This window comes from Trichosurus vulpecula, chromosome 6, assembly GCF_011100635.1.
Source record: "Trichosurus vulpecula isolate mTriVul1 chromosome 6, mTriVul1.pri, whole genome shotgun sequence".
Classification (NCBI taxonomy): Eukaryota; Metazoa; Chordata; class Mammalia; order Diprotodontia; family Phalangeridae; genus Trichosurus; species Trichosurus vulpecula.
The window spans coordinates 245419551-245442301 of NC_050578.1; the positions used below are offsets into that span (position 1 = coordinate 245419551).

The 22751-nt window shown below is 37.9% G+C and overlaps 1 protein-coding gene across 2 annotated transcripts in view; it reads left to right on the plus strand.

The window, feature by feature from the left end:
- CAPRIN1 (cell cycle associated protein 1) overlaps positions 1 to 22751 on the plus strand; it is a 46338-nt gene that overhangs the window by 12182 nt on the left and 11405 nt on the right. For both annotated transcript variants that reach the window (XM_036765649.1, XM_036765650.1), the window contains 13 exons: positions 6927 to 6989; positions 7093 to 7179; positions 8531 to 8769; positions 8886 to 8968; positions 10848 to 10985; positions 13841 to 13893; positions 13970 to 14056; positions 16926 to 17081; positions 17510 to 17618; positions 19509 to 19570; positions 20705 to 20815; positions 21033 to 21182; positions 21329 to 21479. In XM_036765649.1, the coding sequence (XP_036621544.1) occupies positions 6927 to 6989; positions 7093 to 7179; positions 8531 to 8769; positions 8886 to 8968; positions 10848 to 10985; positions 13841 to 13893; positions 13970 to 14056; positions 16926 to 17081; positions 17510 to 17618; positions 19509 to 19570; positions 20705 to 20815; positions 21033 to 21182; positions 21329 to 21479 (1489 nt within the window). The remainder of the gene's footprint in view (positions 1 to 6926; positions 6990 to 7092; positions 7180 to 8530; positions 8770 to 8885; positions 8969 to 10847; positions 10986 to 13840; positions 13894 to 13969; positions 14057 to 16925; positions 17082 to 17509; positions 17619 to 19508; positions 19571 to 20704; positions 20816 to 21032; positions 21183 to 21328; positions 21480 to 22751) is intronic.

Genomic DNA, 22751 nt, shown 5'->3' on the forward strand with positions numbered 1-22751 from the left:
CTGCTTTTTTCAAAGAATTGAGCTGAGGAGAGGAAAGATAATAGTAAAGAAGTCATGTGAGGGGTTTTTTTAAGGTGGGAGGGTTGGGCATGTTTGGAGGCAAACAGGGAAGAGACTAGTGGGTAGAAAGAGATTGAACATTATCAGGAGAGGACATGACAGTGAGGGTGGGGGGATGACAGGCTTGGAGAAGACGAGGATGGAGCTGATTGCAAAGGGAACAAAGAAGAGATGACCCAGAAATTACGAGCCTCAGTGACTTGGGAAAATGGAGGTGGCAAAAACAGTTAGAAACTGGGAGGAGGAGCAGGCCTGGGGAGAGGGAGCAGGGGAAGTGTTGAGTTTCTATTTTGAGGTGCCAGAAGGATTTCCAGGTCCTCATCTTCACTGAAGACATTGAAACCATCCCCCAAGAGTTCCCTTCTTATCTCACCTTCTTCATTTTATTCTCTGATAAGACCCTTCTTCTTGCTAAGACATTTCAGCCTTGACATGCTTTTAGGAGCAAGGGGAGAAACCTCACAAGTCACACATTTCTCCCCTTCCCCCCCATGATGTAATACAATTAATGATACTCTAGATCAGGGGTTCTTTAATGTAGGCGTTTGAACTTGTTTTTTAAATACTCTGATAACTAACTGTTTCAATATATTTGGTTTCCTTGGCAATCTTAAGGCATTTTATTCATTTAAAAACCTTTTGAGAGAGGTTCTTAGGTATATTACCAGTCTGCCAGAGAGGAGAGAGAAGGGTCCATGACAAAAAAGGTCACAAACAATGTTTTAGTTAGACCTTTATTTATCATCTCTTCTTTGAGATTTTGATATTGTAATAGTCTCCTAACTTGTCTTCCTGTTTCCCTTCCCTTCCTTTCCAGTAGTTGTTAAAATAATCTGCCCATGTGTGACTGTGTCCTTACCTTGTTCAAGAACCTTCAATGGCTCCCTTCTGAGTCTGGTATAGAATCTGATTCCCACTTCCCTTTTCTACCCTCATTTCACACTACTAAGATTCTCACACAGATAATTTACTATTCCCAAAATACAATCTGTTTCAGTTTATGGTGTACTCTCTCATCTAAATTTATTCCATTTACCTATTAAAATTATCTAGTCCTAGCACATATGTCATTCCCAGCTAAAAGAGCTCTCTTTTACAACCTTATCATATTCATCCTTATTTATATAATTATAGGTTTTTCAGGGCAAGGCTTAATTTTTAATCTTTGTATCTCCATTTCCTTTCACCTAGGCATTTATTCAAGAGAATAAAAGGTAGAAATACAGTTGTATTGAGTCATGATTATTAAGGCATTTAAGGAGCTTTCTGCTACTTGTGAAGGTTTCTGAGCTTTAGCAAATGTGAGAAAACTAAGCGTGTAGATGTGGAATAGGTTGATTTATGAGATACAGAGAGTTCCTGCTTTGGAAATCTTAGAGGTAAGGGGGACTTTTGGGGGCTGTTGTAGAGAGGGTTTACAGATGAAGTAACAGGCCCAGCCTTGCTAAGTAACTTGCCCAAGGGTCATAGTTTCTAAATCTATCAAATGAAGGAATTAGACTTTGTAATCTCTTAAGGACAGTGATAGAAACACTGGTGCTAGCCTAACTCTAAAGCTACCGATCATTTTCTCTTCATCACCCAGCCTAGAAGTAGAAACACTCACCTTACCTTTCTTAACATATACCCCCTTTCTTCCTTGACAAAATAATTTCTCCTGTGTTGTGGTGGGAAGAGTTATATACCTTTATAACTTTGATTATATACTTTTTTTTGGTATATACCTATCCTTTTAAACATTTATTAGCATCACTAAAAATATCAACATCTCTTCCCAATTAGGCCATCCTCCTGTAACTCATCAATTTTCCTTTACATTGGTATGTTGTTTTCTTGGTTCTTATTTTGAGCTAGTTTGAATAAGTCTTCCCAAGTTTCTCTTCATGCCTTGTTAGTTATGGTGTGGTAATGTTAGTTCATATTCCACAATTTGTACAGTGATTCCTTAGCATATCAATGCTCACTTTGTAGTTTTTGCCATCACAAAATACTGGTTTTAGGGGGTGGTGTGATGTGTGTTTATATATGAAGATATTTCCCCTCTCACATTGGAGGCATGTATGCCCAGTAGGGATTGCTAGGTCAAAGGGTATAAACCACCTACATATTACCCCTTCATCCCATGTATCTTAATTATTTACAAACCTTCTATATTTCAGTCTTAAAGAGTTGCTTGAAGTTCAGAGAGGTTGTAATTTTTCTAGAATTTCATGCAGCTGGTTGTCAGAGGTGCGGGATTTGAACCCATTTCTTCCTGCATTCTGTTCCACTATGCCAAACTCTTTCTTTCCCAGCTGCACAGTGGCAGAGTTGGAATGAAAAATCAAGTCAGCTAGCATCTATTAAGCACCTACTGCATGTGCTGTATTTGGTGCTAGGAATATAGGCTAATGGGAAATCACTATATGCAAACAACTATGTAGCAAAAACATATTGGGGAAGGCCCTACGATGGAGGAGGATTGGGAAAAGTTTCTTGTAGAAGGTGGGACATTAGCTGATACTTAGTGACAGCCAGGAGGTCAGGATGAGGGGGAGGAGAAGTGTGCCATGCTAGTGTCCCTGTATCATAGAATATATGAAGAGGAGCAAGGTGTGAAAAGAATGGAAAAGTAGAAAGGGCTTTGGAAGGGCAGTGAAAGCCGAGTAGAGGGTTTTGTATTTGATCCCGGAGGTGATAATAGGGAGCTTTAGGAGTTGTTGCATGGAGGATGAAATGGTCAGACCATTGATTCAAATTCCAGCACCGTAAATCTAACTGTGCCATTCTACTTGATAGCATTAGGGACAGGGATGAAATTGTCAGGTTCTCAGGTCCTTTTCAGCTCCATTTTAGTGACTTAGAGGTCTCTTACAGGTTAAATGACTGTGGCTTGGTCCTATCTCACCTGGACAGCTAGGTGGCACGGTGTATAGAGTGCTGGGCCTGAACTCAGGAACTCTTTGTGAGTTCAGATCTGGCCTCAGACACTTATTAGCAAGTCACTTCACTCTGTTTGCCTCAGTTTCTTCATCTGTAAAATGAGAAGGAAATGGCAAACCACTTCAGTATCTTTTCTAAGAAAACCCCAAATGGGGTCACAAAGAGTCAGACAAGACTGAAAGAACTGAAAAACAACAACAGCCTATCTCACCTTGACTACTGTGGTCACCCTGGGCAAATATGAAAGTTGAACACTACAAGATACTTAGATTTTGTTTGCCGTTTTGTGTTGTGCCATATGTTGTATTTAGAGAGAACGTTGGTGACCACAGTGAATTCCTTTTGCATCCCATTTACAAGGTAATGAGCTACTATGGAAACAACTATAAGAAACTCTTTCAAACCTAATCTGTCACTTAGAATTGTGGTTGAAGAAACAAGGCCTGTGTGAATCTTCTAGTAGTATCTAAGAGATGAGAATTCTCTAGTTATTTGTACCAGATAAATATAATATCTTGTTAATATATGTGAAATATGTATATTGCTTAAATCTTTTTTTAAAAGTGTTTGGCCCAACCTATTACTTGTCTTTACTTTTAATTCTTATTTATTTGGTTTATTTCCCCTCTTACATGTAAACAAAAATTTTAAAGTTCGAATTCTCTTTCCCTCCATCCTTCCCTCCCCTCACTCCTCCTTGAGAAGGCAAACAATTTGCTATAGATCAGGGCTGTCCAACCTTAGGTTTTTATTGAAACAACAGATAATTATTTTGATTTGCCATTTTAGTGAGAGCTCTGTGGTAGCTCGGCTTAGTTTACTAAAGCATTTATTTAAATTTCTATGCTTGTAGGCCCTGCTGGCCACATTTTGGACAGTCCTGGTATGGATTATCCATGTGCAATTATGCAAACCATTTCTTTATTAGCCATGTTGCAAAAGAAAATGCAGACCAAAAACCCCAAGAATAATAAAGAAAATTTTCAAAAGTATAATTCAGTCTGCATTCAGACTCCATTGGTTCTTTCTCTGAAGTGAATAGCACTTTTCATCAGAAGTCCTTTGGAATTGTCTTGGATCATTGTATTGCTGAGAATCACCAAGTCATTTGCTATTACCCTGAAAGTGTTCTCCTGGTTCTGTTTATTTCGCTTTGCATCAGTTCTAGTAAGTCTTTCCAGGTTCTTCTGAAATCATCCTGCTCATCGCTTCTTTTACAACACAGTAGTATTTCATTATAATCACATACCATAACTTATTCAGCTATTCCCCAGTTCACGGGCATCCCTTCAGTTTCCATTTCTTTTGCCATCACAAAAATAGCTGCTATAAATATTTTTATATAGAATGATCCTTTTCCCTTTTTTGTTAATCTCATTGGAGTACAGACTTAGTAGTGGTAGGCTGATCAAAGGGTATGCACAGTTTAGGCATAGTTCCAAATTGCTCTCTAGAATGGTTGGATTAGTTCATAATTCCATCAACAGTGCTTTGGTGTCCCAATTTTCCCACATCCCCTTTAGGAGAATTTTTGTGGGTGAAAGTATCTAAATACTGTAGGTTATTTCATAGGTGACAAGGTAGCTGGGTGGCACAGTTCTGAGCCTGAAGTTAGGAAGACTTATCTTCCTGACTTCAAAGCTGGCCTTAGATACTTAGAAGCTATGTGACCCTGGGCAATCACTTTAACCCTGTTTGCCTCAGTTGCTCATCTGTAAAATGAGCTGGAGAAGAAAATGGTAAACTACTCCAGTATCTTTGCCAAGAACACACTAAATGAGGTCAGAAAGAGTTAGACATGACTGAAGTGATTCAACAACAAAAACAATTCCATAGGTGGTGAGAAGGAGCTGCTCTTACTTTTTCCAGTTATAGAGCTTCACTTTGGACCTGTTGCACAGTACAAATCTGAATGTAGTGTTAGCCTCTTAAATGCAGAGTACTGTGCTGGGAGAAAGAAAAGCCTAGGTAAGACCTGGATGCTTGATTGCTCACAGTGTGTGGAGTAGGAGCATAGAACTATATTTTATGGTTATGTGCCTCTACCAGACCTGCATACCATCTACTCAAGAGAACTGATGAACTCTTGAGTAAAGATTGAAGCATATTGTTTTTCAACATCATCTAGTTATATGTTTCGGATGACTTCATGTATAATGGGTATCATTGTTTGCCTTCTCAGTGGATGGGGGAGAAGGGAGAGAATTTGGAACTCAGAATTTTAAAAACTGAAATGTTTGACGGTCGGCACATAACGATGCCAGTAATTCTCACATGGAATAATAGATGTGGAAGAGATACAAGCAATATCAGTAAGGTGTAGAGATTAGTAAGAATTGGAGGGATGTTCTCTGGGCTTTACAGATAAGAATAGTATTTGAATTGGCCTCAAGAAATAATTCGGGCCATGGTTGAGGTGCTCCATGTGTTTTTTTTTTTTTTGTGTGTGTGTGTGTATTCATTTTTCTGGGCATATTTTTGAATAGTGGCATAGAGATGAGTTCAGTCTGGTACCTAAGTCATAATCGATCATTATACCAACAACCTTGTGATTTTGAATTTTGAGGCTTTTTCCTTACATTATTTGGTTATAGTTCCTAAATGAATATATTCTTACCGTGAAGTGATGAATTTTAAAATGTCAAACTCTAAATTAGGACTACCTTCAGATTTCTTGTTCTTTATTCATCTCCAGGGGTGGGAGGAACCTAAAACCAGAAGTGACTGGTCTTTCTGGGCCACCTAAGCAGTGAGGTTAGTCTGGAAGGGAGGGCCATGTTGTGTCTCTTGAGAACGACCTGAGTGACATCCTTCTCCATTCTTTGGGTCCCAGGAAAGGCCAATTGAGTGTTACACAGATGAGAATAAATATGAATGTATGGCTTATATAGGTTATTTCATCTTTGCCAATTCAAATTTCAGTGCAGATCCCACCTCCACAAAATCTAGTCTGAGCATACCAGCCCATAGTAAATGTCTTAAATTGCTTTTATACTTATTGTCTCTGTATGACACAGTCAGTCCATTGGCCTATTCTCTAATGATTTATACCATATAATTTTGCACTTTGATTTTTTTTGCCTCTGCAAGTTACTTTTTAAAAATACTCACTTTTAAGCCACAGCAAAACAAATATACATTTACAATTATTCTCACATTAAATGAAACTACTTTCAAGTATCTATAGCAGCTTATTAGTGAATTTCTTTTTATTTCCCTTTTTTTCCAGTCACTACTTTTTTTTTTTTCCAGTCACTACTTTATTTGAATTTAGCCCTTTATGTCAGTACAGTGAGCTATTTATCATACAGGGGACTCCTTTTATAGGTTGTCCTGGTTTTTGTTGTTTTACAAGACATTGTTATTATATTAGACCCAAACCACGCAAGAATGTTCCAAAACTTGGGTCGATAGTCCAATTATAGCACTTTACCAGAGTGTTCTTGTGGAACTTATCACCCCATCCTGTTTCATCTTGCTGGGTGTTTTGACTGATTAGGCGGGGAGCATTCCTTATGGATTGTAACCTTGTTAGTTGTTTCAGGTACCTGTAACTTGTCTTTTTGTTTTGGCATTTGAAAATTGTGTTTTCTGTGCTTTTGTATCTTTTTCCTAGCTCCTAGGATTTAAAAAAAAATTGCTTGAAGCGGTGTTATGTTTTTATTTAAGGCAAAAGTAAACTTATGAGTGTGTTCATTTAATTTTATATTATGATAGTTGCCATTGTGTCTTTTTGGAGTATTCTAATATACTAATTGGGAACCTTGCTATTTTTGGTTTGGCAAACTCGTAGTTACAGTTAAGACTGGCACAAATCTAAATTATATGAATCAGAATGGAAACTTAATACTCTAGGTTAGTTTTGTAGCTTTGTCATGTTTTAACATACTTAATTTAACTTTGTCCCAAAATATTGAACTTAAACTTTTTTTTTTTTAACCTAGGGCAAGCTTGATGATTACCAGGATCGAATGAACAAGGGAGAAAGACTCAATCAAGATCAACTGGTAAAGATCTTAAATTTGTTTAAAACTTATATTTTTACTACTATAAATAAGAAAATAATTAGTTCTGTATATTTCCAATAAAGACAAACTCTTGTCTTTGTAGGATGCAGTGTCTAAGTACCAGGAAGTCACAAATAACTTGGAGTTTGCAAAAGAGCTGCAACGGAGTTTCATGGCCCTGAGCCAAGATGTAAGTAGATAGTGGATGACTGGTGGCAGTACACGTGTGCTTTTACATCAAGCATTTGGGATTAAAACAAAATTGACTGTTTGTCCACATTCTAGTCCTGGTTCTCCCACTTGCTAATGGAGTGACAAATTAATTCTTGAGGTAATTGAGAAGAGTAAATTTTAAAATGTTACAATAAATGTTCTTTAAATTCTCATCTGCCTTTAAAATTCTGTAATCTAGATACAGTGAAATATGAAAAAGTTTTAGATATATTCAAAAGGGTACATCTGCAGCTTTTAAATGTCAGTGATATTTAATTTAGTCACTATGTACATGCTCTGCTAACATAGATCACATCTAGTCTATCCTTAGTAGGTAGTCATTAAGAATTGTTGTGGCTAAAAAGTTTGTCACCTGCATCCATCTTGAATGGAAGTAATGAACTTCTCTAAACAAAGGTAGGCAGGACAGCAGACAACCCACTCTTTCATTGAGCCTGTATTTGAATCCTTTCCACCTTGGTTTAGGACTTGCCAGAGCTGGCAGAGCTTCTTGAGCCCTTTGTGCCATAATGACAATTGAAATAGGGCTTTGAAGGTTAGTGTTAAAGGTGATAAAAATGCATAAAATCCAACATTCATTTACAGGTCACTTGACATATATATAGGTTAAGTAGTACCGTTTCCAGGAAGACCTCATTAGTTAACCTATGTCTTTAAGCTTTACAGTCATCCGTCTCAGCACTTTTGGCACTGTTTTACCATAGGAATGTCCTTTTTGGGTTTTAGGTAATGTGATGTAGAGCAGAAGTGTCAGAACTCAAGACCCAGCTTGAGTTCATCCTTTTTTTTCCTGTTTGAGTCTGACACTGCTGGTGCAGAGAAAAGAACATTAGATTTGATAAGGAAGCTTGGCTTCACATCCTGACTTGGACATTTTAATTGTACAACCATAAGCAAGTGATCTAAATCTTTGAGCCTCTAGTTCTTCATCTGTAAAATGGAGGTAACACTGCTTGATAGTAACTACAGGATTATTATGAGAAGGAAAAGGGATTTATAGAGCTCAAGGACGGGATGCTTTTGAGTTTTTAAGTCCATAAGCAAAGAAAATAGAGGATGAAATTTTTATTTCAAAGTGAAATTATAGTATAAAATTGTGATTTTTGTGGCAATTGATGCTCCCAGTCTTCCTTATGTTAAAGACAATTAAGAGTGATATAGTGACTTTGAGAACCAAGACCTTGAATGAACGGTTAAGTTAGGCATATGTTACATGTATTTTAGGACAACTTAACGATTTAAAATAGACCGTGGAGTTGAATGTGAGGCATATTACTATTGATTATTTAAAATGTTTCCTTTGGTAGATTCAGAAAACAATAAAAAAGACAGCCCGGCGAGAACAGCTCATGCGAGAGGAAGCAGAACAGAAGCGTCTGAAGACTGTGCTGGAGCTGCAGTTTGTTCTGGACAAGTTAGGGGATGATGACGTCCGTAGTGACCTGAAGCAGGGTGTCAATGGTGTGCCCATCCTGAGTGAAAATGAAATGTCAGTTCTGGACGACTTCTACAAGCTAGTCCAACCTGAACGGGACATGAGCATGAGGTGTGCTGGTGATGGGGTTGGGAAAATGCAATTTTTTTAAGAGTCATCGTTTTGGCCTTACTAAAAGACACTAATGAGGCAGTACTCTCCTCCTTCCCTCTTTTCTTTTTTAAAAGGCTGAATGAACAGTATGAACAGGCATCCATTCATCTGTGGGACTTGTTGGAGGGAAAGGAAAAACCAGTGTGTGGAACAACCTGTAAGTAGCTCAGGCTTCAGCAGTAGGGGTTTGTTTGTTGTAAGGAAGAATTCTTCAGATGCGAATCTGAGAATCTCTGAAAGGTTCGTGAATGATCACCAGATAGACTCTTCTTCAGAAGTGGGTTGGTATGAGTACTTAGGGATACATTGATTAGCACAGCTGAAAAATGAAGACCAACTAAACACAGGCAGGCTTGTGACTGCCAAGGCACTGGCCCAGCCATCCTCCTGTACAGCACTCCTTTTCTACTTTGCGGTCCTTAGTCTGTTGTGGATATTGCTTAGTCTTTTATTTTGTTCTATTTAGCAAATAGAATTAGGTCAGCCTCGTAAACAGACCACTTAAACACAAGTGAGGATTTATGCTGAGTTATAGGAAATAATTCTGTGCGTCCTACAAGAAAAGTCAAAGAAGGTAGTGGCCCAAGTCAAGTCTTAGAAGGCTGCTGAATCACACTGAGCATGTGGTAAAACATTAAGTTTATTAGCTGTGCAATAAATTACATTTTAAAAAACATTCTAACTGATGTCTGCATTAGAAGACTGCTTTAAAAACATCACCAATTACTTCTGGCTTTTTTGAACTCATTTATTTCAGTTTCTTCATCCCCCAAATAAGGTGTTTTTCTATCCTGGCTTTTCAGAGCCTTACCTGACAATATTTCAGAAATATGCTTGGACTGGTATTACTGGCTTATGTGCTATGAAATTGATTGCTTAAAAGTGAACTTTTAGATTCTGTTTGAAAGAATTTAAATTTGATCCTCCTTTTCGTGAGATGCCCAAAATGATGTGGGAAAAGAGTAAAAGAGTAAATTGGCTTGAAATGTACTTTGTACATTTTGTATAGTGTTTGGGATTTTCTTGCCAACCCAGTAAATATGTAGTGTTTTGATAAAGTGTAAATTTTGTCTTTCTTTACATGAGAACTAAACAAAACCTTTGTCTAATAATAGAAGATAAAACATGAGAATTAGAAGGCCTAGGATTCCTGTCCTGCTTCTGATACTCAGTAGTTGTATCATCTTAGGCAAGTCCTTCCCCCTTATACCTCAATTTTCTCATCTACAAAATGTAGGTACTAATACTTGTAATGTTTCCCTAATGGACTTAAGTTAAAAGATAAAATGATACAGAAAACTTTGCCATGCAAGACACCTTTGAGCTATTAGTCGATTCATTCTAAGACATGGCTATAAAGTAATGAATGATTTCCTAGGGCATTCATTAAAATTGTATACTACTTCTGAGGTTGATTCTTGTATATTGAAATATTTTCTGAAAAGTTGTGTGATCTTAAAACAAGATTGATAGGCAGTGTGACATCTGACGATTGTGTTTTGAAAGGACTACAGCTAGGGGGTCAATGTAGCTTGATGATGTTTAATATATACTGTAGGAATGCACACGCTGGCACATTTTACTAATGGTTAAATAATAAGATGCCAACCGTAGCATTTCACTTGCCATTCATCTTTCACAAATAATTGAATTGTATTCAGAAGTAAAAGTTCAGTGCCAATTAAGTTTGACCTAAGGAAGAAGCAAAAAAGGGAAGAAAATTGGCAGGGCTTGGAACCAGTTGAGACCCACCCTGGGAAGGGTATTGCCTTTTACTTGCTCGCTTTGTAACCTTGGGCAAGTCAATCATGAGTCTCAGTTTCTCTCTAAAATTAGGGATATCACCTGTGGTGTCTTCCCTCACCTGACTACTGTGACTATCAAATAAAAATGTATCTACAATGTTTTGTAAATCTGAAAGCACCAGGTAGATGTTAAACTATTAATATTAAGATAGTCTTTAGCAGAATGTCAGGAGGACTTACTGAAATGAAAGGATTTTATTGGGATTTATTCTTGCTCCATGTCTCTCTTAGACAAAGTCCTAAAGGAGCTGGTTGAACGCATTTTTCAGACCAGTTACTTTGATAGCACCCACAACCACCAGAATGGCTTGTGTGAGGAAGAAGAGACAGCTGCACTTCCAGCAGGGGAAGACCAGGCAGCAGAAGCTGGTAAGTACACAGGAGTTGGTTTATTTTCATTATAGTTGAAAAGCTTATTTCAGTTTATGTCTCAATGTTGGTTGTTTAAGTCTATGCACTTGGTTATGCATTTGTATGATGCCTTTTATTTTTTAAAAAGGGCCTTTTAAGTACTAGTATAATATAAATTTACCACTTTTTGAGTCAGATAGATAAAACACTTACTGAGGGGTTACTGTGTGTTAGGCCCTGCTGAATGCTGGAATACAAATATAAGCAAGTAATAAGACAGTCCCTGCTCTCAAGGAGCTTCCATTCTAATGGAGAAAGACAACACCTGCATAGAACTGGAAGAGGGAGTAAGAGGAAAGGTCACCAATCAGAATGGGACCTCAAGGCAGAGGTTTCTCAGCTGTTGCTCAAGGAGGTGATGATTTTGATATTAATACTTTTTTACTCCCTTTACTTTTGCTTTGTCTTATTCCTAGTATCCCAAGCTCTAGAAGTTTATTTCTTTTTTCTTTTAGTTTAACCCTTCCCTTTCCTAGCTTAGAAAAAAGTGAGGTATCTAATCTCTGCCTTCTCCATCCTTTCTTCTGTTTCACTGATATGAATGCTTCTTTCCAAGAAATGTTTTTAGAATTCTTTGGATTTCATTCCCCAGAATACTGATTATTGATGAAGACAGCAGGGTTCAATAAAAAGCGATTCCATAATCCTACTTTGGGAGTCCAACCATATTCTTTTGTCTCTTTGGATCTAAACTTGGTCATTCTAATTATGCAGCATTCAGTTTTGATTTTTATTTTTTGGAGGACTTTCATGTGTACATTATCATCGTGCATGTTTTCCTTGTTGCGCTTACTTCACTCTTGCGTAATCTGCTTACATATGTTTTCCTATTCCACAGTTCTTCATATTTGTAATCTCTTCTGGCACATTGTTCCTTTATTAATATATCACAATTTGTTTAGTCATTTCCAATTTTTGAGCATCTTTGTTTCAAATTATTTTGCTACCCTCAAAAAGTGCTATCATGAATATATTAGTTCATAGGGGACCCTTATGTCTTTGACCTTTTGGAATATATGCATAGCAGTTAGATAGGGTATAAAATATTCTTGTAACTTTTTAAAAGCATAATTTCAAATTGCTTCTCAGAAGATGTGGAACAATTAAAAGCAAAGAGTTTTTACTCAGTATAACTAACCTGTCTTGAGGAATATAGTGCTAGATAGGTAGAGACGGTCACCTTCCTACAATGTCAGCATAATCCTAATGTTGAAAATAGTAATTATAATTCTGTATGGCATTGGTCCAAACCAGTGATGTTTGGTAAAATTTAAAATAATAGCTTTTCAAGAATTGGAAGTGAACTCAAAGGCGATCTAATCCAACTTTGTACCCTTTAATTCTAAAAAAATTTAAATACTGTATTTTTGAGTGAATTCTCTTCATCTCTTCTTCCTCCATTAAAACAAAAAAAGAAAAGAAAAACCCTTGTAATAAACAATGCATTGTTGAGATAAATTCCCACATTGGCTATGTCCCAAAAGTATATGTCTTATTTTACAATCTCACTCCATCGCTTCTCTAACAGTGGGGTATCCATGATCCAGGACTGGTCCTCTGGAGTTGTGTTTGGATATTGCACTGATCTGAGTTCTTAAGTCTTTGTTCTTTGTCAACTTCCACCCATTGTTCTAGCTCTACCTTTTTGAGTCAAACAGAATGAAGTCCTAATCATTTGTCTTTGGTAAAGACCAGTAACATTTTGTTCTCCCACCGTGCTCCACCCCCCCGCCCCCCACCTGTCTTATCTTCTACAGGCTAAATGACATCTATGTTTTTCTCCCCCTTCCTCCTTTTCTTTGAATTGCTTGATGGTTGTTGTCTTCTTGGGCATGCCCAAGGTTTATGTCCTCTGTGGAGTGTCAAGCTCGAATTGAGGGTCTATTGAAGGCATAATGCAGTGGAAGTCCTTGTAGCTTTCCTTGTCCTGGACACAACTGTGGCCTACAGTCATTTTGGGGGTTGAGGGCTGCCAGATTATTCTGTCTCATGGAGCTTTCAGTTTACTCAAACAGTGGTCTGGTCACATCCCTTCTTTTCTCAACTTGTCACTGCTTTCTCTTTATGAAATTGGTTTTTTGAGCATAAATTATAAAATTAGGAAACTGCTAATGATGGTGGATGAAAGGTGGTGTGGGAAAGAGGGTGTGGTATAAGGAGAATTGGTTTTGTGCACATCTGTCTTGCTTCTGATAGGTACCTTGAGCTGGCAGACCTGGGGCAAGTTATTTCCCTTCTCTGGATCTTAATTTTCTAAGCTTTGTCTTTAAAGTGAGGGGCCTGGGCCAGATGATCTCTTAAAACTCCAAATCTCCAGGAAGCCAGCTCTGCTTTTTCAGCCGTCATCTTCCTGTGTCAGATAGCTGTATTTTTCTCCCATATTGTGCTCTTCCCTGTTTCTTCTGCCCAATTCTGAATTTATAATAATAGTATTAACTGCCTCTCTACTGTTGTTTAATTGAAAATAGTATTTTTATATAATATGAAGTGAGAAGAACCATGTGTTCTCGTTGAAGATTGTTCCTTTTCGCATTATAGTTTACCAGAGATTCTGGCTCTAACTTAATTGAATTGATGGTAAAATTTTTATAAGATAGTAACTTCAAAATCAGATAAGTATAATTCTTTTTTAATGTGTAGTCTTTAAAGAATATAATAATGAAAACTTAGATTTACAAGAATCTTAATTTTGGGAAATATGCCTAAACTATTTGATCTTTTAGTTCCTTTTTTGTACCTGAATTTATTATGTGAAGTTTTTAAACTGAAGTAAAATATACTCTTAAATGTTAACATTCTTGTTTCTCTTCTAGAAGTTGAGCCGGCAGAAGAGTATGCTGAACAAAATGAAGTTGAGTCGACAGAGGTATGGTTTTTATTTGAATGTTGTTTGCGACTTTTCTTCTTTAAAAAAATGCTCAACATGCCTTTTTTTTCCCCAGTATGTAAATAGACAGTTTATGGCAGAGACTCAGTTCAGCAACAGTGAAAAGGAACAGGTAGATGAATGGACAGTTGAAACAGTTGAGGTAAGAAAATGTCTGTGTTGGAAATTGATGTGTAAGTTTGATGGCTTTTTAATCCTCATTGATGGATAATTTAATTTTGCCCAGTAATTCTGAGTTATCCCAGAACCTGGGCTTGTAAAATTACACTTAAAAGAAAAGGAAGGGGCAACCGGATGTTCCAGGCAAGGTGTGAATCTGATCTCATGGGGAAGATGAGTATCGCTGACTTTTAGAATTATTTCAACAGTATTGTAGAGGATTGGCAACAAAGTAATTGACACAGTTAAGATCCCATTTTAATAGATGCCATTGAGAAAAGAGGTATAGGTGATAAAACGATTTCCATGTACCTGTGGATCATCCATTTTAGCACTTTTAAAAAAGTCTTTGTTTTCAGCAAATGCTTCTTTCTATTTCTAGGTCAGTCCTTGTGTGCAGAATTATTTGTGGACTGTTTCTACCAAGTAGCAGTTACTTTCCATTTTCCCTTTCCATTTAAAACAACCTTGAAAGGACCCTTTACAACTTCCAAACCATCTGTTAAAACAATGCTTAACAAAAATCTCTAAGCTTAGGAAGAGGAAGGGCATGGGCATTTGTGCTCTTGGCTCAAAGCATTTTTAAAACTTGCTAATTTAATAGTAGAGAGATGATAGGCCAGCCCTCTTTGATCTCCAGAACATTCAGTTTGGGGAAAATAGGATTTCTCTGAAAATACTTTAATATTAAAAATTATTGCTACAAATCATTCTGGGGTGTGTTAATGGGATTTATTATAGCAGATTCTTTTGGCCAGTATTATGAATTAAGATATTATTTTATTTTATTTGTATTGAATGATTGTCATGGTTGGTTGTCTCTCCCTCTCCTCCCCTCCCCCCATCCCACCAGTGTGTTGTAGAGTGGTAGATTAGTGAGGATGGAAGCCAAATAGCAGGAGGTTAAAGAAGAAATAATTGGAAATGGTAGGTATGAGACTTTTGGGCATTGATAGGAAGCAAAAAAAAAAAAAAAGCTTTAGTCTCTGAAATGACTCCAGTAACAGTTTCTGCTCTTAAAGGCTTAGCTGATAGGTGCTCTCAGTCTTTATGAGGGCCTCTTAGACAAAGAGATTAAGCCTCTCTTGTTGTCGCAGAGCTTTCTTCCTTGGATCTATGATCTCGTCAGTACAAGTGGACAGAACAAGACCTGTCCGTGCTAGGAGCTTTGATGTGTCATGGCTACTGAGGGACAATCCAGGCTCTGTGATCCCAACTTGAGTAGCTTGCTCCTTCTGGTCACGCATCTCTCTGACTCCATGTTCTTGACTTGGACTACCTTCTGCTTAATATTTGGTTGAGTCTATTACATAGAAAGAACCTAAGCTCTTTGAAGGCAGAGACAGCTTTGTTTTATAAGTCTTTGTGTCTGTGCTAAACTACAGAGAGCCCAATATTGGGAGGTGCTTATTGATTGAGAAAGTAAGGCAGTAAAGAAACCAGTGTTGTAGGAGTTCTGATGTTGATGTCTGAATGTTGTAGCTTCAGTGATTGTAGTGGAGCTCTAAAGAGCTTGTTACAGAACTCTCCATACATCTTTTTCAGTGTTCATATTTGCATAAAGATGACACTTAACCATGTTAGGAGAATAATCATAATGTAAAAGGTCCAGTCATAATTTAAGGCATCCACATATGATACTGGTGTAGATTCTATCCTTTCGGGGAAATCTTCATGATGACTAATTATGGGTATTTATTAATATTTTACCTGTAAGGAAAGGATAGATAATCAGGTAATAATTTAATCAGGGTGATTTAAGTAAGCACAGATAATCAAGCTTAGCAAGAAAGATATCTAAATGGGGTCTAAACTAAAGCTGAATAATAACTATATACTTTCTAAGTACTCTATATAGTATCCTGCCATGTGATACATGGGGTTATTGTAGTGATGACTACCTTGTTTAGGTGAAATTATAATAATTGTGTACAGGCAAATGAGTTAGATAGCCCTCTGCTATTAAATAAAACACAAAATGAAGTTTGTGCTCACCAAAGGTGTTTGCTGTGGTTTTGGAGAGAGTCTCAGTAGTACCTGACATGCTCTAGGAGCATAGGAAAAAAGGAGTGAAGCATGTCTGTTTCCTAGACTAGGCTGCATAGGTGGATGATGGCTCCACAGACAGAGCTTATAGCATATTTCTTGGACAGACGTTGGCTACGCTGGACAATGAACTGGGTCCAAAACTGAACAGAAGTGGATCAATATTGAGCAATTGTGTGGAAGTTTCTATGTGAAACAAAGGCCCATGTTCTTAAATTGTAATATTCTTCTGGTGATTTTCCTGGTTTTGAGTCCTAGAATTCCATATTCTACACAAAAAAAAAATAGGAGTCACCCAGAAACAATGGAGGTCCATGGGCATAAATAGATGGCAGCGTGTTAATAACATGTAATATCGTACAAACAAAGGGAACATAAGAGTGATCAGAGTGATACTTGACCAGAAAGAGCTAGAAGGGTCATGTTATGAGATCAAGGCATAACTAATGGATGGTCCTCATTCTCCTTGGTTTCTGCACAATGTCAGATGATTTAGAGGAAGGCTTCCATACCACTGTGTGAACTCTGTGGAGTATTAATGGGAAGACGTAGAAGGCAGCTCCACTAGGGTCAGCCCCAGGAAGAGGAGATGGAAATGAGTTTTGATCTTACTGAAGATCATAATCATCTCTGACGCCAACATCAGATCTCATGGAAGCCGTGGAAACATTAAAATAACATTTGAATAGTATCCACATTAAAGCCTAGTGATTTATGGCACTAAATTATTACCTAATTTCTAGCTGCTTTGTAGTTACCTGTATAACAACTTTATTACCCCTTACCCTCCTCACTTTTTCCCTAAGGTGGTGAACTCACTTCAGCAGCAGCCGCAAGCCGCATCCCCCTCTGTGCCAGAGGCCCACTCCTTGGCTCCAGTGGCTCAGGCCGATCCTCTTGTGAGAAGACAAAGAGTGCAGGACCTTATGGCACAAATGCAGGGGCCATACAATTTCATACAGGTGGGTAAATAGACACAACTGGTTTTTAAATTAGGATAATTACTTCTTGTTGAATTATGATTTCAAAGACTTTGGAAACTCCCCCAAACTCCCTTCTCATTTCTCAACATCTCTACCTCCCATTCCTCAAAACATGATTTCTGGTTCCCACCTGATCATGGCTGCCATCTTCTGGATGGAGAGTACAATAGGACACTGATTTCTCTGGTTCCAGACAGGATTTTGGGGTTTGGATTGGTGATCTTACCAGTCAGTAACTGGTATGGAAACCGCATTGGCTTGTAGTGGCCTGGGAGTTGTTTCAGGCCTTGAGTGGGTCACCCAGGCAGAATCTAAACACCCCACCCCCCACTACCAGAGCTGTGAAGCCCTGTGGCTTCCCATGGTGACCACTGTTGCTCTTTTCGTTTGGGTTTATCTTGCTGTAGGATTCCATGCTGGACTTTGAGAGTCAGACACTTGATCCTGCGATTGTGTCTGCACAGCCTATGAATCCATCCCAGAACATGGACATGCCTCAGCTCGTCTGCCCTCCAGGTGAGTGACAGCAGCATGCTTTGGGCATCTCTTTAATGTCAAATATATGAGATGGTGGGGAGGGAGAGAACTGAGCCCCTCCCAACCTTGATTTTCTCATCCGTAAAATTGGGATGATGATAGCACATATTGTCCAGGGTTGTTAGAATCAAATAAGATAATATTTATAAAGCTCTTTGAAAACATCACATTGATATAGAAGTGCTACCCATTAATACCATCATCATCAGTATTATTAGTTGCCTGAGCAGCCTAGAGGCTAAGTGAATTATGGAAGGTTGCCTAGTCAGTGGCAGAGTTGATATCTGAACCACTCAAGGCTTCCTGATTCCGAGCCTAGTACCTTCTCCATTTTATGAGACTTTAGGATTTGGGGAGAGGTGGTGTTAGTTCAGAATGCCCTGCAGCAGCGGAGATGTTAGCTGCTGAATGAAGCAATTTCCTCTTTAGGGGGCCTTGATGTCCGTGGAATTATTGGGATGAGAGGGGAAGGGACATTGGAAAGAAGCTTATAGATCTGCATAGAAATACATTTGAAAGAGCTGTGACATTACCAATAATTTTGGTTCAGTGCTTAACAAGCTTACTATATCGTAAAAAGCCAGACACATTAGATCTTTAGAAACTGTAAAGGAAATAAAAACCCATAAAAAGTCAACATTTTATAGTTCTTTTATCCATCTACCCCATACTTAGGGTTGAATCTGTTAGAAAGTATCCAAGACAGTGTTTTTCATCCTCAGAATTCTATTTGAAAAAGCATTTCTGTATGACTTTCTCATTAAGTTTGTTAAAATAATTACGAGCAGCAGTGATGTATCCCTAGTGTTGCTTTTGAGCTACTTAGAAGGACCATAGATGTATGGTTGGAAGGAGCTTTCTAGGTCAGGGGTGGAGAACCTGCGGCCTTGAGGGGCAGGTGGCAGGTTCCCTACCCCTGTCCTAGGTCATCTCTCCCAGCTCGCTCATTTTTCAAAGGAAGAAGTAGGCCCAGAGGTGTGAAGTGACCATGATAGGGAACAAGTGACACAGCTAGAATTTGGACTGTGGTCCTCTGACCCAAAGGCCAGGGCTCTTCTACAATATCACACTGTCTACTTTCAGAGCCAGAGAGTACCCCACAAAAGTGTATCTGCTTTTGTCGGAGGGAATGAAGATCTTTTGAATCGATTAGCTGTAATTATATGTTATGTAATTTATAATGTAGTTTATACATATAGTAAAGTTAGTGTTTATGTATGTATGTGTATATATACATACATACATATGTATATATATGTATAAATGCATTTGGGGAAAAATTATTTTCAGACATTTCTGCTGGTTATAAAGAAATTGTGAGGAAAATGACTACAGACTCCTCAGCCTTTGGTTCAAGCCATAGGCTGAAGTGGCACTTGGGTAGTTGCTTCTCTCTCTTTTAATGGAATTTTTTATTCTAAACTTCAGTAAAAAAAAAAACAAAAAAAAAACACCGCAGAAATATAAACCTAAACTATTTCACTTCCAATTCCAAAAAAGTGTGTATTATCTTTAGCAATGATATCCAAAAAAAACCTTACTGATTTTTGTGTTCAGTCACAGAAACACATGGTTTTTGGTATTAAGTTTTGACTACAGTTTTTAGTATCAATATTTGTTATATCTTTTGGTATAATAATACATTTTAACATTTTTAAAATGGATTACCAAAATTTAGTGTTCTCTCAATAAGATCATTTGAAATTTGTTTTATATGGCTTTGTTTGATCTTAGCTATGCTATTTCCATCATAGTACGATAATGGTTATAGAAAGGAGCTAGCCTTTCATGAAGTAGTTGAAATGTTAGCTATTTGGAATTGTCTAGAAATGAAGACATATCAATTCTCAGTTCTTTGTCAAATTGCAGTTCACACTGAATCTAGACTTGCTCAGCCTAATCCAGTTCCTGTACAGCCAGAAGCTACGCAGGTGAGGGTAACTGTCTATCCTGATCTCCCCCCGCCCCACGCCCCGATTTTATTGTGATCCTAGAAGGTCATAGCTATCGGAGACCTTGGAGGCCTTCTTACCTAGTTTAGCCCCCCTCATTTTATGGGTTGAGAGACTTAGGCTCTCACAGAAGTTACCTTACCTGGTAGAAAGTGATTTTTTCACCAGAGTGGTTAACCTGCACTTTCGTTAGAGTTTGTTCCTAGGTTTGGACACTGTTAACCTTTCATTTCAAATCAGTGTTAATTTGTTTTTTAGAAAACCTTTATCCCTATATCACCTGTATCTGTCTTGACTTCTCTGCTGGCTGTAGTTGAGGGATAAAAGAAAAAGATTTTCAGTCAAAGATAAGGAGAAAATTTTACCAAGTAAATTTCACAAAGACCAATTTCTTAATTTTAGGCTTTGTATAGCAGAGAGATTACATTAACTTTAAAGAAATAATTGTGACTCCAGAGTACAAATTTACCCAAACTTGAGTTAATGCAGCTAAAGAACTTCTTTACACACACGCACACACGCGCGCACAGACACACACACACACACACACACGCACACAAAATATAAATGTATATGTATATATACACGTATACTTTATACATATACTTTTGTTATCTAGCCTTCAGTTCTTTATCTTCAAATTAACTGTAAGATTAATGCTTAGCATAAACACAAGTGCTACTTTGATGAATTTTTTTTTTAAGGTACAATATTCCATACCTTTATTCTCCATGTTAGAAAGAACAGATGTGCATCTTCTCAACTTTTAGTTCCTATCTTTTGACCAGTTTTGACTTGGGCATGATCAGTTCTTTCTTAATAAAGCACTTATTAAGCATTTACTCTGTGTACAGTCCTAGGGATACAGATGGAAAGCTCTTGAAGAAATCTCACTCTGATGAGGGAGGCTATACCCCTGGGAGGCTTCAGCTTCGAGGCAGAGGGGCAGGGCCTCTTCTTAGATGTATTGTGGTCATTTGCCAAAAAAGATTTTTCTGCTCCTTGATAAGGAGATTAAATCCTCCCAGTTAAGGAAAGTGGATTTTTTTTTTTCCTGCTCCATTTGGCAAATCTGAGCGGCCTCAAATGAAATTTCTACCCTTTCTCTTCTAGGTACCTTTGGTTTCTTCAACTAGTGAGGGGTACACAACATCCCAGCCCATGTACCAGCCTTCTCATGCTGGAGAGCAGCGACCTCAGAAGGAACCCATTGACCAGATTCAGGTAGGCTTGATGGTTGCAAAGTGATTGTCTACATGAAGATCATTAGACAGAAGACATTACTGTTTACAGTAGAAAAACCACACTTGAACAAGTGAGTTGTGTTGTTCTGGATTAGTCTTAACCGTATAAAAGGTACATATAAAAAAATAACCCATTGTCGTGCTCTAGTCACTTGAGCACAGGACTCTGCTGACCAGTGTTTTGTGCGCTTCTTTAGGCCGCAATATCGCTAACTGCAGACCAGGCCCCGGCGTCCTCACCCCTTCCTGCTGCCTCTCAGCCCCAGGTATTCCCAGCTGGATCAAGCAAACCTCTACACAGCAGCGGCATTAACGTCAATGCAGCTCCATTCCAGTCCATGCAGACGGTAGGCAAGGGAGCGAAGTCTGGATGTTCGTGACTTTACAGGATTTACAAGTTTCTAAAACTTGTGTTACATGTAATTTAAAAATAAGGCTTGGGATTGGGAAATTGGCTGTCACATGGTATATTAATAACTTTATCTTCTTATAGGTATTCAATATGAATGCCCCTGTTCCTCCTGTTAATGAGCCAGAAACTTTAAAGCAGCAGAATCAGTACCAGGCTAGTTACAACCAGAGCTTCTCCAATCAGCCTCACCAAGTGGAGCAAACAGAACTTCAGCAAGAGCAGCTTCAGGCTGGTAGGTAAACATATTTCAATTAAATAAATAACTCTTTCTTAGGTAGTTTCTTGGTAATAAGGTTGTTTATGGACAGAGTGAAGTACTCATAGTTCATAAGGGGGTTTTGTGACTAGGTACTGCACTGGCTATAGAAATCAGTTATCTTTTGCTTACGATACATTGAGTAGCTTCTTGTATCTGAAAATATTGAGAATTTAAAAGTCAGGTACTGAAATCCATAGTGTTTACATATTTAAATGAAATAATATCCTGGAAAGTCTGTAGTTATGAAAATCATGGGAAACATACTGGCATTTAGACTCTTAGTTGGTCTGGCCCTAGATGTATCTGCCATATTACCTAAATCTTTTTAGAGCTAGATCAGTTTACTTAATCCTAGCTCTTAAACTTGGCCATATTAAAGCAATGATCCAAATTATTTATGGAGTAGAGATTTAGGGTAAAGATGATAAATGGATTATAAATGTTAAGTCCTAGAACAGTCTCTATAACAATTCTTCCCAGTCCCTCTAATCCACGCAGAGGTTGGACTCTGCTCAGTTAGAGTCTGTGTTCATGTGGCAATAATCAAATGCTTTAAAAAAAAACTGAAAGCATTCTGGGAGATTCATCTTTCAAAACTGTGCTGTGTCCAGCTACAGAATTTTAAGGACTGTTTCAAGCATTCTGTGATTTTTACAACTCGATTCCATCCCTGTGGATTCACAAGTCTTTTCTTAAGCAGGCACTAACCTACTTTAGCTGGATCTTCACATAAAACATGCTGTCTTAACAGGCTGACCATTTTGGATGTGAAATTTTGTAGGTGGTATAAAATAATGTTAAATATTCTATTTGGTCATAACCATTCTTCTAAACTTAGTCTTTTTCATGGTAATCTATTTCCAGATGGTGCCTGTTGGCCATGATCAGTCTATCAGTATAGTGTTATATTCATGGTAGTAACTAACTGTGCATGTCCCTAGGCCAGTATGTTTACCTCTTGTGTTCACTGGAATCCTCAATATGTAAAATAAGAGAATTACTCAAGGACACTATCTCTACAGTCCCTTTCTTGCTCTAATACTCTATGAATCCTGAGATTCTTTTGGTTGGATTTGTCCTATTTTGGAATTTCTGAACTGATCGTTTTCCACATTACATCTTAATATTACGTACTTAGCAGTTAGCTGTAATCATACTAAAGAAAAGGGCCTGCTATAGTCTTGAATGTAACTGTTATTGTTCACTTGCAGAATTCAGGGTTAAAAGTGACTTTGAGCGAAAATT